The 16,341-nt window shown below is 42.3% G+C and overlaps 1 protein-coding gene across 2 annotated transcripts; it reads left to right on the top strand.

Moving 5' to 3' along the window:
• Nucleotides 1-3,457: 3,457 nt before the first annotated feature.
• Nucleotides 3,458-15,873, top strand: APMAP (adipocyte plasma membrane associated protein). 2 transcript variants are annotated; one of them, XM_077781956.1, is made up of 9 exons: nucleotides 3,458-3,768; nucleotides 7,009-7,125; nucleotides 7,619-7,734; nucleotides 8,894-8,998; nucleotides 12,134-12,250; nucleotides 12,747-12,921; nucleotides 13,360-13,494; nucleotides 13,857-14,049; nucleotides 15,035-15,873. In XM_077781956.1, the coding sequence occupies exons 1-9, from the start codon at nucleotides 3,677-3,679 to the stop codon at nucleotides 15,242-15,244; spliced, it is 1,260 nt and encodes a 419-aa protein (XP_077638082.1). In that variant the 5' UTR covers nucleotides 3,458-3,676; the 3' UTR covers nucleotides 15,245-15,873. The 2 variants fall into 2 exon arrangements, with proteins under 2 accessions (XP_077638082.1, XP_021395937.1); XM_021540262.3 differs by having other exon boundaries at nucleotides 3,473-3,768; nucleotides 8,906-8,998.
• The last annotated feature ends 468 nt before the right edge of the window (nucleotides 15,874-16,341 follow it).

The following is a 16,341-nucleotide window of genomic DNA, read 5'->3' as shown; positions in this document are numbered from 1 at the left end:
ATCTAAGTTTTAGACTAATCATACAGATGTACAACCAAAGGCTGCTGAAGGTGTAATGTCCTTCTTGATCATTTTCAGATCTGCATTTCCACAGATTCAGTCTTATTTGCTGCTAAGACTTGCAATTCCCATTTGTTTTGGTGGGAATTCAGAATTTCTGGCCTGGCAAAGTTCCATTCCCTGAAGGCTGTGTTAAGCAGATATAAACATGTACTGAAATTGCTGCATGACTCTAAAGTCCATCTTCTGTCTACAGTATCACTTTGCTTTCACAATCTTGGTAAGATTATAAAATCAGAACTTGGAAAGAGCATAAAATAGTTCTAATTTGGGTCCTTCTTGCATCATCATTATATTTGATCATCATCTCTCTTGCCAGTATAAAGGTTTTTTATGATAGTTAACAGCATGGGTTAGTGTTTTTTTAAAAGCACTGCTGCCTACAGTAAATGGTTTGCAAATGTTATCCTATTAAGTACATGTGCAAATTTGCTGAAGTTCCTTTTGTATAATTTTGCTTACAGAAAGTTTTTTAACATGTCCAACTTTTTTTCCTTTCTCTGCTCTTTAATTTCCACCTCTATCCCTAAGTATCTGCCATGTATTACAGTACTTCTGATAGAATTCACTTTACCTGATTCTAAACTTTAGACAGTTCACTTTCTGTAATACAGAAATATATTAATTCCTTTGAAATACAGGAGAAATACAGAAATTATTTTGAAATAGAGGACAAAGAAGGCCTTAGTCAGGCTAAACCTAGCAATACACAGCTCCAGCAGAGAACACAAGCACCATAAGGAAGATTTCTGGGATTGTTGTCCTAGAAAGAGCAGAATGAAAGCTCATGAGTGCACAGTCCAAGCCTCAGGGATCTCCAGACACATGGATCATGGGAATATCTGGTCATGTAGAGGGAACATGGTTCTATATGTATCTTGCCCTGTTTATATGTTGGACCCGGTTCCCACTATTAAAATATGATCAGGCATGTTTCTCACCCTTTGGATCAGTATTAAAGATTTAATATTAATGTTCAAATATCTTCTGAACATCTGCAAAGGCGTTTAGTACAGCTGTTGTGCAGAGTGACATTTTCTCCATACTGTGTCTCCCACAGAAGAAGTATTTCATAGGGGAAATATTACTGCCTCAAAATTCCCCATTTTCAATTGCAACTCATCTCCATTTGCAATTCCCACAGATCCCCAGGATGGGCTGTTCTGTAAGGCACTCATGGCTGCATGTGCAGCTTTCCTTTCTGTGGCCCTGGGTGAGGAAGGAACTGAAGGGTGCAGGAACTGCCTGAACCATTGCCCTCCTGCAATCTTCTGTAGAGAGGGCAAGAAGAAAAATAAGTGAAAAAATGAGCTTTTCCACCAAGCATTCCTTACAAACAGGCAGAGCCAACAGCATGCAGTAACCAGCAACTTGTAAATGTCCTGCTCCACCAAGAGTCTGCAACTGGGTCTGCAATACTGGGAAGGACACGAAGAGGTTTTGCTGCAATCCGCTCTGCCTGTGACTGCAAACGGATCGTGTCTTTCCCTATCCCGGCTCAGGTGGCAGGAGAACAAACTGCCTCAAGGTAACAAAGGAAAATTACTTTAAACATTTGGCTGCAGCGCTGGATGGTGTTCTGAGGAGAAAGATGGATGATACATTGTCATAATGAGAATATGACAACTACACACACTCCTCAAAAAATGCAACTGGAGCACTGCCAAGCAATCCTGCCAAGCAATCCTGATGACCCCAAGCAAACTGCCAAGGAATCCTGCTTGGCAATTTCAAGTTTTTCTTCTAAATTTTTCCTCACTCCCACGATGGGGCACAATTTTTTTTTTCATGTTATACCACAACATTTTTATGGCTTTCATTTTTGTATGCTAAAAGGTAGACCAGATATTTGAAAACAAAACCTCTCAAAAAAAAACCCCATTGATTAAGATTTTATGAAATATTAAGAATGTAAAAGCACTATCAAAGTATCTTATTCTAATATTGAGGATCTTCCCCAGCAGAAAACAGTTAGGTACAGACAGTGCAATATGTTCTCCATCCTCACACTGGTGAGGGTGTAACTCCCCAAAACAGCTTTCTCTCCACAAGAGACAGGAACTGTGTCTCTGAAAAGGTTTTCTTGAGCTATGGTAAATGTAATTTAAGCAAACTTTTATTAGCAGTGGTAAGGAATTTTCTCTAAGCAAACTTTATACGAAAGGAACTTCAGCAAATATGCACATATACTTAATAGGACAAATCAGTGTAATTTTTTTTATCAGACACCACCATGAATTGGAAAAAAAAAATGCACTACTTAATTTTAAGCAAAATTTTAATTTTCATTCATAGGCTCGTTTGTATTTAAAGGAGCTACTTCAAAATCAAATTCACATAAAGTTCAGCATGTAAATAAGCTGAAGTTATCATTGGTCAAGATCTGTTGCTAAAAGGCAAGGGCTCGGAATGATATTTCAACAACCTTGTGCAACAACAGATAAAACTAGAACACAAAAAACCAAAGCAGCAATAGCATCTCCCAGTGCACAGGATAAGGAGTGAAATTGTGCCCCCACTTCAGTGCGCTGTAAAACACCTAAAACACCTCCTGCAAACTGCTGCAGATTGGAATCCTGACTCCAACACTGACCAGGGCTGGGGGAACTGGAAGAGCAGCTCGTCCCACACTGGAGTTGGCTTCTTCCACCTGAAGATGTGCAGGGAGTTGAATAGCTGCTTTCAAAAACTTACTGAGCACATTCTCATGTGGACATTCCCACCTCCCTGCTGTTGGACTGGCAGGGAATTATACATTGGTGACTCCTTGCAGAATGTGGTTGCCCTAAATGCTGTCAGTCACAGCACTCAGAGGTGCTTCCTTAGTCTGAAGCTGAATCTGAGCTTCAAGCAGGAAAAGGAAACCCAAGTAACTTGACTATGCTGAGAGTGCGTGAAAGTTTAATTAATCAGAAAATCATATTATTTTTGTTGAGGGTGTTTTCATATTAGAGAGGAAATTTGGTCACACCTTTCTTGTAGTTACAAAGAAACAGTGACAGGAAACACTGCTCTGCCAGTGAAAGCTCAGATATATGTCAAAATCCCAAAAAATGCCTGTAATTGAGGCACAGTGAATGAGTGAGAGCCACACTGTGCATGGCAGTGTATCCAAACGACAAAAATCCCAAAGCTTTCCTATGGAAGGAAATAATTTCTGGCACGTGAGGGGTACGTGTCACGCTCAATGGGTTTCTGTAGAGCTTTCCGGCCACCCCAGGGGCTGCAGGTCGCCATGAGAGCGACCTCGGGGGGCGTGCCCTGGGCTGGGCGTGGCTCGGGGTTACTGAGTCTGATTCGGGTTCGTGGGCGTGGGTCGTGTTAGTGGGCGTGATTCGGGTTCGTGGGCGTGGCTCGGGGTTACTGAGTCTGATTCGGGTTCGTGGGCGTGGGTCGTGTTAGTGGGCGTGATTCGGGTTCGTGGGCGTGGCTCGGGGTTACTGAGTCTGATTCGGGTTCGTGGGCGTGGCTCGGGTTCGTGGCCGTGGCTCGGGCTGACTGCGCGGTGCGGGTGGTGGGCGTGGCCCGCGGGTGGAGAGGCGGGGCGCGGTTCGGGTGCGCGGCTGCGGCGGCGGCCGTGGGATCGGGATCGGGATCGGGATCGGTCGGGATCGGGATGAATGAGGCGGAGGGGCTGCGGCAGCGGCGGCCGCTCCGCCCGCAGGTGATCACGGAGGACAGCCCGGCGCAGGAGGCCAAGCAGGGCAGGTGGGTGCCCGGCGGGGCTGCAGGGCCGCGGCCGGGCCCGGGCAGCGGCGGGCCGGGCTCGGAGTGCCGGCAGGGGCTGGAAGGGCTGCGGGCTGCCCCGGGGCTGGAAGGGCTGCGGGCTGCCCCGGGGCTGGGCATGGGGGCGTGGGCCCGGCGGCACCCCCGTGCTGCCGCTCCTCCCGGGGCAGGACGGCGCCCGCTCACCTGGTGTGCCAGCCTGCAGAAGCGGCTGTTCGCAACAACAAAAATCAGTCCTCTCTTCTCCTTTCTACTCTCCTGTTTATCTTTTGCCAGGCAGGAAATAGCACCTACCCCGATGTGGCTTGTACAGGTTTATTGTGGGTGTGATTAAGTCCTGTGTAATTGTGGTCCGTCTGTTTATGTCTTGGTAATAGTTTAAAGAGTAACCTGCAGTTTTTCGACTGATCTACACATGTCTGACCTAATAAACAATCAGTTTGTGGCTAAGTTTAAAAAAAAGATTCTATTTACAATTTTCTGTTTAGGAATTTTACAAAATAATCACTTCACTGTGACTAAAGGCAGTAGCTGTGATAAGGAAGTGGTAGCGTTTGCTTTGCCTTTCATTGCATAAGGTGGCTGATGACTTGTAATACTTTTGTTTGGCATCTATTATAGCTCTTCTGATTTGAGTACTTTGCAGATTCTTATCTTTGCCTTTTGGGGTCATCAGAATGAAAGGCTGATGGCTTGCACACATCCCTGTTTTTGGAGGAGAGCATCAGCATCTCTGAGCTTGAGAGACTGTCTCTCCTGCCTTCAGCCTCTCTTGGTGCTCAAATCAGTTGAATTTTTAGGGCTCTATCACTGACCCTCAGTATTCACAGGGGCTGCTCTGTATGAAAACAGTGAAGGAAATTCCTGAACCTGACCTTTTTCTGGCTGGTAGCCATGGCAGAAACTCCTGAGGACAGATGTTTTTCTCTCCAGCCTAGCAGCTCTTCTGCCAAGGGGGTGGGTGAGGCAGCCTGGCCTCCTGGCTGGTGTGATCCATAGTAGCATCTTGCCAGCTTCCTGTTGTCTTCAAGAGCTGGTTTAATGGCTTGGCTTTTTAGTTCGTAGTAACAACTAAATTGATGTAATTATAGCTGGAGTCCTGGTAAGTTGCTTTATTGAGATTTGTGGCTGCAGGCCATGTAGGAATAATCACAGAGACACAATTGACTAAGGTTTTCTGTTTTGCTATTGGTGAACCTTTGCCTCAGTGATTCTCTCCAGCGACTGACAGTTGTCACTATTCAATATTTTGTCAATTGAGAAGTATTCTGAGTAGGTGACTTTTTAGTTTATCTTTGTTTTGTAAAGCTTTTGGGTGTTATTTAAATTCTTGTGGTTTCAGCAGTGTCTAAACTAGGTCTTGCAGTTTGCAGGCTTAAAGTGTGAGTTTGCTTGTTGTCTTATTCTTCCTGCCTTTTTCCTTTATTGTCAGTTCCTTGCAAGTTTGCTTGAGGGTCAGAAATGTGGCCCTTACTTAAGTCATGCTTTTAAGAGCTTTAATTAGGTTGGCTTTGGCAGATGAGTTCCCATTCTGCTCCTGTTCATTCCCAGTTCCTTTTGTGAGTTGTTCTCAGCTATCCCAGAGGTTCTCAGGTGTCTGTTGACAGTACTTTTATATTGTTGAGCTTTCATCTCTTGAAGAACAGTGGACAGACAAGGCCAAAGGCTGAAGTCTTTTTGAAAACTTTGGGATTGCCTTTTATCCATACACTGTGCTGTCGATTCCAGATCCAAGGGGACACGGACTGGGAGGTTTTTGCTTCCTCAAGACATCTACTGTTCAAGCAGGAAGCGCTTAAATCTTGCCTAAATCCTGATGCCTTGTTCTGTCCTTGCTGTTCTCGCTGATAATCCCAAAGGTTACCTTGCTGCTGATATCAGTACCACAAGTACATGTATGTTTCTGCCCAGTTGGGATATTTGTGCTCTGGCAGTGGTCCATATTTCCAACTGTCTGGATGATTGACTAATGAAGGACAGAACAGTGGAAGTGGTCCAGGGCTTAGTGCAGAACCACCAGGCACTGTTTGTCTTTATTTAATTGATTCTGTAAGGAGACTGTATGGCTGGGCCAATCAATGGTTCAGAACTGCTAAAATTAAACATGCGGCTTTTCCAGTTGCAGGCTAGGATTTGTTGGGCTTGGCTCTCTGCTTTTCTCTGTAAATGACTGATTGGTTCCTCTAAAACTTGTAGAGACCAAAAGATGGTTTTCTTCCATGGAAGAAATTTTTACTTATTTTATTGTGTGCTTTAATAGGTAAAGAGAAAATAATGTATTTTATGCTCTGGGGTTTGAGTTTCAAACCAATGCTCAGTAAGTTAAGCAGCCATTCATTTTGCTTCCTCTGTGTTTGTTGTTTTAGTGGAAGTTTTTATTTAAACTCATGCTGGATAGAAAGCATTGCCAAAACTAAAGATCAAGTTAAAAGAATCCAAACCAAACCCCAACTAAAAAAGAAAAAAAAAAAACTGTTTCTCAGGTGGTTTGTTTTAGCTTTTTTTTTATTTGTTTTTATTTTAGTCAGCTGTAACTTGTAACATGAATGAAACCTTTACATAAAAATGTTCAGCCTTTTATGCCAGTATCCTGAGACCTTACTCTTATTCTAATGTGTTCAAAATGGACATTGAAGGTGAGGATGGTGGTTGTGCAAAAGTGTTACTGTCAGCGTTCAGAAACACATAATCACGGGATATGATTATATGCAGGTGCTTTTATTGAGAGCTCTGGGAATCAGGGGTCCAGACCCAAATCTGACTCCGACATGGCTTTCGAGCTGAACGTATTTTATATTCCATTGTTACATAACTCACATATTAATTATTAAACTTATGTTGTTCTATTTGTATACATTGACATGAGTTTCTCGTGATCTTTTTTAGGTCACTGACCACAGTTTCTCATGATTATTCTTATGATTAAACAATAATTATATTTAATGACTAAACAATCATCACATCTAACAATTATATCAATTATGATGTACTAGCTACACAGTGCAGTTCTAGCAAGTATGAGTTCTCCATGTGCTTAGGGTGTTTATTTTTCCAGGGCCTACTAAGCTTATTTTTCCTTTTAACCCTTAATCCCCATGATTTCAAAACCCTTTTACTGTCATTACTGTTTCCTTTTCTGAAGAAAAGAAGCTGCTACAGATATTTTAAGAACTGTTGTATCTGAAAACTATGTTAATCCTATTTCTTCTTTGATTTTGGCAGTACTTATAGCAGCAAGGTGTTCCGTGTTACCTTCCTGACTTTGGCTGTGTCTGTGGCAGTGCCACTGCTTGGAGTGACTGTTCTCCTGGATTGTCCTATAGACCCTCAGCCCATAAGGTAAAAGGTTGTTTTGTTTTGAAGCAAATCTTCTGGAAGCATAACTTCCCCTGTGTGCTCTGTTGTGTTTCAGCAAATAAGAGTTAGCAGTGCACAGTGGTTCTATCTGGATTGAGAAATAGGGGAGTGATTGCAATATTATCCACACCCAGTCTGTTTCTGAGCCATCTTGTGCCGTTATGTGTCCCTGCTGATCATGGAAGGAGCTGAATTACTTTCTTTAATCATTAATCTAGAAAATTATTTTCTGCTACCCAAGTTGTCAGTGCAGCTTGTAATTACACATGTGCACTCTTGCCTTCTGTGAGACAAGAACTGCATTTTCACTAAAGGCTGGGTGCTGAAGCTACTGCAACACTTTTTGAATTATGCTTTATGTAAAGCATAAGTCAGGTGTGCAGGAGTTGGCAAACTAGGGGAAAAATGATCAAATGTGTTGCTCAAGAATGTTTGCATTTTGTGCAAAGGATCACGTGGTCCTCCTGTTTTGTAGTTTGAAGGAGCCTCCCCTCATGACGGGTGTTTTAGAGCCCAACACCAAGTTAAGAAAAGCAGAACGGCTGTGGGAAAACCAGCTGGTTGGACCAGAGTCCATTGTCAATATTGGGGGTAAGCACTGACAAAACCAGCTTTTAAAGAAGGTTCTTTAAACGTTGTTCAATTGGTAAGAGTTTGTTCAGCAGTAGACCTCTTAGATAACAAACTCTGGGAGTTATTTTGGTGTTCAGGCTTTCTAAAAGGAATTGTGTTACACTGAAAAACCCAGGTTCTTTATGCTGTTTTTCTCCTCTTTCATGAGCTTGAAATAAATCTTGTTGTCACATTAAAAATCCCTGTCTTCCAGGACTGAGAGCATCAGCAATGGAGTCAGGGGCTACTTACATATGGAGGAAGTGGTCCCATTTTTCACTTGGCTAGCTCTTAACTGGGAATTAATATTTAGAAGCTACTACCTGCTCTTTTAAAGCTCATTGCTGCTGAGTGAGCTGAATTTTGTGGTGTTGATCTTTGCTTTTATGACACAAAACAAATCTCAAATTGATAAAGAGCTTATTTACATTTTAATGCTGTTGCACAATATCATATCCCATATTTATAACTCCCTCATATTCCATATTAATAACTCTAAAAGCTTGGATTCTTCTTGCAAGAAATCTGGCCAACACAGGTGCTATCCTGCACTTTCCTCTCATGGCAGATGGGTTCTTCCCAAGTCACAAACCTATGCCACCTCTGAGCAATCTCTTAATGAGTTCCCAGTCCTTCTAATGCCATGACATCCTCATAGTGGGACATAGTGGGAACCCAGCATTGTGCAGGGGTTGTTTCTTATGCCTCCTGAAAGAGGGGCAAGGCTAAGAACTACTCTTAACCCTTACTGAAAGATCTTTCAGTGCAAGAGGTGCTCAGTATTTGCCATATATTTTTTTTCCTTCTACTTTATCTTCTAATTTATTAGTAAAATATTTGTAAGAAATTACATTGCCCAGTAAGAGCTACTGTAAATTCTTTCTTCAGATTACACTTTTTTGCCTACATCTGTTAACAATGTGCTAAAGGGATTACCTGAAGCTATTGATTTTTTATGTTGCTTGGTTTTATCAGTCTGGTTGAAAACTCTTTATAGAAAACTTCCTGCAAGGGACAGCTGACCTATGACTGGGAATAAGTTTTCTGTGAATAAATGTTGAAGTTTCCGTATTCCCTACTTCATGCTAGTAGAAGGATGCTTACCAGTATTGTTTTGTGATCAACCTAATCACGCAAGTTGTTTTTGCAGATGTTCTGTTTACTGGGACAGCTGATGGGAAGATTATCAAAATTGAAGATGGGGAAATACAAACAATAGCCAGAATTGGCCACGGTCCTTGTGGTGAGTGACAGCTCCTGAGCACAGTGTGTTTGAAAATGTCTGGGTCAAGGCCATGCGTTGGTTAAACTGTGTTCAGTCTGGATTGCAGGTGTACATTTTGCTCTGCAGAAATTTGTAGCAGAAATATTAATGTATTTGTATCAGTGAAGTATGAATTAAAATATTGGAACATTGGAAGGAAGAATAGAACAGAGAGCCAAAAGAATGGAAATGGGTGGTCTTGATAGCAGAGCACACAGTTTCCAGTAGTAAAATTTAAGAATGCAAGGAGGGTTTGTGTCAGGACTACCAGGCCTTCACCATGGATGATGTGCTGGTGGAAAATCCTGCATCTTAACATTGGAAGACAAGAGTGAAGTGCATCACAAAATAATATTCCTTTTCCTCTTAGTCCATCCAGAAAAAACATCTATCTTAAGAAAAAAATGGGCAGCAACCTGGTCTAATATTTGTGAAAGCTGAAGGGCCACCTCATAAAAACTGAGGACTTCTAAGCAAGTGTGAGTGAATTAACTCGAACTAATTTGTGAGTGGGAAAGTGTCTTGGTTTAAAACAATTATATGGACATGACACTCCAGAATGAATTCCCTCCTTGTATATAACCCTTCCTTTTTCACCAGTAAGGAGAGATGAATGTGAGAAGATGTAAGTGAAACAATAGCAGTTCACTAAAAAATAAAACAGCAACAACCAAGGTAACAGTAACAACCACTAGATACAAATGTGCTGAATCTTGTTGACAAAGAAAAATCAACACAGCAGCCAAGCCTCCATGATCACAGAACCCTCTCATCCCCCAAACAACAGCCATCAGGGAAGCAGGACAAAACAGAAGAATCATCTCCAGAACCAGTCAAATGCTGCCAGTCCATCTGCTCCACACCACCTGAGAGGAACTCTCCTGACAGTGGCAGCTGGGACTCCTGGAGAGAGAGGGGATGGTGCTGTGGAGCTGTCCTGTGTGGCAGCAGCAAAAAAAGATGTGAAGAAACATCCTCCCTGGCCCAGAAATAGAGCTGCCCTGGGTAACAGCAGCCAGAAAGATGTTACAGAATCCTCCAAAGCCTGGAGAGAAACAAACCTGCCAGGCTGCTTTGCAGTGCCTTGATTAAGAGAACCTGCCCCAGAGAACTTTCTTGGCAGCCTGGCCAAAAAACGTTTCAGCCTCTGCTCCTAAGCCCTAGGGAGAACAGAGGAGCGCTTGAGTGCCTGTTCCTTCTCTCTTAAAGGGGGCCCAGGTCACCTGCCTCCATAAGCCTGGGCTAAAACACCCCAGTTCTTCCATCTCCTGGGTTCTAAAGGGACAGTGGTCATCTTGGGCAGGTTGGTGTAGGGAAGATATGGAATACAGTACACACTTTTTGGGTTACCCAGGACAGAAGGATAGCAACTTACTTAGAGATTTTTGAAAATAAATACCACCTTCCCCATCTATGGAATTTTGCCTTGCATTTTGTTGTACCTATTTGTAAGCACAGTGGGAGTTGTAGCTGCACTTGCTTTAACAGAGATCCTGCATTGGTAATTTTTGTTTTCTCACTGCTAAATTGCAGTTATTTTTTGTGGAATTCTACACCTCTTTCTGAACGAATTATTTGCTTTATTTAATGGGGTTTCTGGAACTGAGTGAGAAAAACTGGTAGCACCTTTTTTATTACAGACCATCTCTGTGTAGAGTTTAATGTCCATCTCAGCAGTGCCTGGGCAGTCTGAGAAGCCTGGCTGGTGTTTGTTGGGACTGATGGGAGTTTTGTTTGTGTTAATGCTACAGAAGCTCACTTGAGGTCCTGCCCTGTGCTGATTGCCAGTTGGAAATTAAGGTCAGGCACCGTTGCTGTCCCTATTAGCTTTCATTGATATGTTCATCATTTATTCTATGTAATTTTATGTGGATGCTCACATGATCAGACTCTGGGCTGACTTGGCAGCACTCTCTTGGCTGCCTGATAAGTAGAACAGCCTTGGTAGGACAGCTGATGAGAAGCTGGATTTAGGCATGATTGTGGGTGGGGGCAGGTGTGAAGAATCACCTTTCTCCTGCTCATTTCCATTGGACTTGAGCAGCTTGGGAGAGGTGGGAAGGATGTGCTGCCCTGGTTCTTTGGAGCCAAAGTGGTAATGGGGGCCTGGACTTCTGTGCTCCTTGAATTGGGAACTGGAAAGGTTGTAGCCGTCTGCTGTCTCCAAAAATTTCTCTTGCTAAGGTTTTCAGACTACTGATGTTCTGAAGTTCTTAGCTCTTCAGGGCTCAAATGTCTCCTTGAATTTATCTAAATTCTTCAGGTTTGCAGAATTCCCCTTTCTCCTTATGTAGAAGTCTTCAGTGTCTTTGTATTGAGAGACTAGTTGCTCATGAAAAAGTTAGACTTTTCCAGAGAAAGAAAGGCTTTTTTAAATTAATTTTTTTTAATTAAAAAAATGGAGCACATCCCCTGCAACCTGCAGTAAAACTGAATCTTTCAGAGAAAAAGCATTTTGTTAAATCCAATTTTCTGTTTTTACCCCAACTTGGGCAGCTGTTAGTTACTAGCCTGACAGATTCTATGATTATCTATGTGAAAACATGGCATGGGGATATCTGCTTCACTCCCACCTAGTAAAGTAGGAATCATTTTTAAAATGAATGTGTGTGCCATATATATGCCATATAGGTTTTATAAGCCACAGTTGGAAGTAAAGTTCACACGTGCAAGCAAAGGAAAAAACAACAAACCTCTAATATTTTATTCTCTATTTTCCAATCAGCCAGTGATGTCTGACTGCTTCTCAGGAAGCAGGGCTGCAGCACGTGTAGAGTTTGTTTTGGAAGGCAAATGTAAATAATAAATGCTTCCCCTTCCTCCTCCTTTTTCTTAGCTTTCATATCTCAGCTGACACCATGTGGCAGTGAATGTCCCCTTGGTCACTTTGGGCTAGCTGTCCTGGCTGTGTCCCCTCCCAGGATCTCCCTAGCCTGCTGGAGAGGGGAATGTTGGAGAGAGCATTGATGCTGTTCCAGCCCTGCTCAGCAGTAGCCAAAACACTGCGAGCCAAAACACTCTTCATCTCAGCCAGACCCAACACACCTGTGGAGGTACCCTCAATGCCTTGTATTTATTTCTGTTTGGAAAACCATTTTAAAATTGTTTCCGAAGGAGGCCGTGAAGATGAGCCAACGTGTGGAAGACCACTTGGCATGCGAGTGGGGCCAAATAACACCCTGTTTGTGGCAGATGCTTATTATGGACTTTATGAAGTTGATCCTGATACAGGTATGTCTTCTCTGCTCCAAAGTTTTCTTCCACTGACAAATCTGGGCTTCATTTGCAGTTTTGCCAGATGCTGCAGGCAAAACAATGCCTGTCTTTTTTTATAAAGTGAAGCTGTCTGGATGAAATGAGTCATGCAAGAATTTGATATTTATTTTCCTGTAGCAATCACTTTGTCTCTGTGTCTGGCTGTCTGGATGAGAGCTACCAGTGACTTACCTTCTGGCATGACATGGTTTTTGTTGTTAAAATTAGTATCTCAGGATCCATGACTAGAGCTCTGTTGTAGCTGTTTTGGTTTTCATAAAAGGAAAGGAAAAAGATTGATACATAAAACCTTTTGTCATATTTGCTGTACTTGTGTTTCTGCCTTGATCTCACTGTGGTAGTGAAAAGCTTTTCACTTGCCTGTAACCCAAACCTACACTAAGTGAAGAGAGATGCATTTTGATATGGCTACATTATGTGTCTTTTATCTCTTTCTTCCTTTTTTATCAAGGTGAAACGAAGACACTTGTGTCAACCAAAACACCCATAGAAGGCCAGAAGTTGTCATTTGTAAATGATCTTACAGTGACCAGGGATGGGAAGAAGATCTACTTCACTGACTCCAGCAGTAAATGGCAAAGACAAGACTACTTGTTCCTGGTTATGGAAGGCACAGATGATGGGCGGCAAGTATCTCCTTCCCAAAGCCTTTAATTTGCTGTAAGCTCAGTTGTAGGAATGGAATTCACCACTTTCTCAATCTTCACATTTTTTCTCTTTATTAGCCCATCTTTGCAAACACTGCACTGTACAGGGGAGAGTGAGGGAATTGGTGTTGCTGTTGCTAATGAGACCTGCAGCAGAATAAATGAGATTCCCCTTTTTCCTTCAAGAGTACTGACATGGAATGTTTGTTTTAAAAGTGAAGGTGTTAGCATTAGTGATCAGCCCAAATCCTTCATGAATGCTGCCACTCTGAAGGGCCTTGCTATTTCTCTTGTGTTCATAAACAAATTCTTCCTGGCTATTCTGCCTTCTTAATTTAAATGTGGTGCTGGAATGCCTGAAGAATGAAACACAGATGCATAAATATTCATCTTCACTCAAAAATGGTTTCTTTTCAGCCTCCTTGAATATGACACAGTGACAAAAGAAGTGAAAGTCTTAATGGTGGGGCTGAGGTTTCCCAATGGTGTGCAGCTCTCTCCTGCAGAAGACTTTGTCCTGGTGCAGGAGACAACCATGGCTAGAATCAGAAGGCGAGTATGACTTTGGAATTATTACTAATCTGTGTAGGAATTGTTTAAATAAATGAATGGAATGACAAAAGAAACCCTGCACTTCAGTAATGCCTAGTTAAAAATTACAAAGATGGTGACCTTCCTCAAGACTTAATTTTTTTATTTCACTTTAAACATCTAGGTTGCATAATCTTTCCATTATGGGCTCTTTAAGCACAGTGGAGTAAGCTGACTTTTTTCCTGGGGAGAAATGTGTTGCAGTGCTGTATTTTCCTCTATCAAAATAATGGGAAAAAATATTTTTTAAAATACTGTGACTCTCATTTGCTATTTAAACTGATTGAGTTTAGATGTTTTAATCTATTATCTATACTTTTCAGGTATTATGTGTCTGGGCTGATGAAAGGTGGAGCAGATATGTTTGTTGAGAATATGCCTGGTCTTCCAGACAATATCAGGTTAAGCAGCTCTGGAGGATATTGGGTAGCTATGGTAGCTGTGCGACCCAATCCTGGATTTTCTTTGTTGGACTTCCTATCTGAAAAAACATGGATTAAAAGGATGATATTTAAGGTAAAAAAAAAAAAAAACACCTTTTTTTTAAAATACCACCTTTAGTACAGGAATGGAAGTGATAAATATTTGTTTGTCGTGTTTCTTCCTCTTCACAGGAAGATTTAAAAAAAAAATAGGTGCTGTTTTTAAAACTGTTGTTGCTTTCCCCTAGTAGAACATCCCTTTTATGTTAATAGGAAGTAAAATTTAACATTTGCTTCTTTGAGTAGCAGGTACACATCTCTTAAGTTGCCTTCCATCTTGATCTTAGGAAAGAAAAAGACTATCTCTAACCATGCAGCAAGACAGGATCTACATTTGGATATGTGAAGACTTCACCTGAAGTGCCTAAACTGCTTATTGCCAGGTGTCTGAAGAGCATTTGGGAAGTGTGAGCTGTTCCCATGACTGCCCTAGGCACCCTAGGAGACAGTGTGTACGCTGTGGATGGTGTTAGGTGACATTTTGTTCTGGTTCACTTATGCCTGTTTTTGTGTCACCCCGCTTTAGGATGAGCAAGGATAATGTGTTTTTTTTAAGGGCTAAAGAAACAACATGGTGCTTTTTAAACAATGCAAAGACTTGAAAATACTTCTGTCCTCAAAAAAATAAAAGACAGCAAGCAGTGCTTGTGATTCCGTTCCAGCTGAACAAGCTCTGTGCTGTCCCTGTCTCTCCTAGTGCAATGCAGGAGCTGAGTGATGCTGTGGGGAGCTTGGCATCAGCTGCACCAGAGCAAGCTGCTGTCTCTTACGTGGACAGCCTTTCAGCCTGCCTCTGGAGTAGAGTGAGCTTCTGCTGATCCTTTTGTTTCTTCTCAAGTTGGCTTTACAGATATGAATGTGTTAACCTTGTGTAAGAGTGTTTACTCAAAATGTGTCTTTGTGTTCTTAGCTGCTGCTTCTGAGGAGCGTGGAGTGGTCTTTGCCTGTATAAATGTCTGAGATCAGATTGTGGAGAGCGAAACCTTTTCTTGATTTTCTTTTTTTTTCTTTTCTTCCAGTTGCTGAGTCAGGAAACTGTGACAAAGTTTGTACCCAAATATAGCCTTGTTGTTGAACTCAGTGAGACAGGATCCTACAAAAGAAGCTTCCATGATCCCAACGGAGTGACAGTGGCTTATGTCAGCGAGGCACACGAGCACAACGGACACCTTTACCTGGGATCCTTCCGCTCTCCCTACATTGGCAGACTTGATCTCCAGCATGTTTAACTGCACACCCACAATGAAGTCCCACTGTCCTGTACTACTCCAGAGGTGCAAAAGAAGCATGTGCTTGAGGCAGTGTGTGGCCAAGTGACAAAAAGTGACACAGTCTGTTAAGGTGCAGAAGCACTGTCTCCATAGTAAGAGATGCAGTTTGCTGTAACTGTCCTCTGTCTTGGCTGACTGCTCATGCTCTGGAGTTGGCCTGTATTACTGTTCATATCTGAGGACTATGGTGAGGCATCTTTGTTCTTTGTTCCTCCAAGGAAAACCATTGATTTTTTCCTGTGCCCAGCCTTGTTTGGAATCATCTTGAACAGACACCATCATGTTGCCTTCAGTGCAACTGTATGTCCTCTTACTCTGGAAGGAGCTGTGATGGATGGAATTTAACTGTGTGTGATTTGGGTGGAAGAGGGTGGCTTGCATGTGTTTGTTTTAGTGCCTCCTGTCCAGGAGTGATTGCAGTGCATGTTCCAATGTTATACCATGGTGCTGTGGTAGAGGCAGCAACATCCAGGACATGCCTAGGAATCTAGTTATGCCATGTGGTTTCTTCAGTCCCAGCCTGTGTAAATAACATCAGACATTGCAATTAACTGTTAATCAACATGCAGAATCAAATTGGATCGTTACCTGTGGACTCCTGTGTTTCTTTATAGCATTGAGGTCAGATGATGAATGAAAGTTGCATTTTCTGTGTTATTAAGGACTAGTTCCAATAGGTCTGAAAAGGGTTGTTTGTAGTATTTCTTCCATGTTTTACCAGGTCCTGAAAGTCTCCTGTTCATTATCTGTGTGACCAAGAAAAAGAGGGCTAGCTGCAGGAATCCTGTTCAGCATGCTTTTTATGAAGAACTGGCAAAGATTTTGGGGAAGATTGGTGTCTGAAGATGTGGACTCAAATGGTCCCTGTGAAATCTACTGTTGGTGGTTGAGAAGAGTTTTGGTGGCAGTTTTTGGAATGCATTAGTAGCTCATGAGGTGGTGGAGTTCAACTTCCTTGTGGCAGAGAGGAGGGTGTAGAGCAAACTTGCTGCCCTGGACTTCAGGAGGGCAGACTGGCACCTTCAGGGATCTGCTTGGTAGAATACCGTGGGATA

The sequence above is a fragment of the Lonchura striata genome, chromosome 3, assembly GCF_046129695.1.
Source record: "Lonchura striata isolate bLonStr1 chromosome 3, bLonStr1.mat, whole genome shotgun sequence".
NCBI lineage: Eukaryota > Metazoa > Chordata > Aves > Passeriformes > Estrildidae > Lonchura > Lonchura striata.
This window is presented reverse-complemented; position numbering and strand designations above follow the sequence as displayed.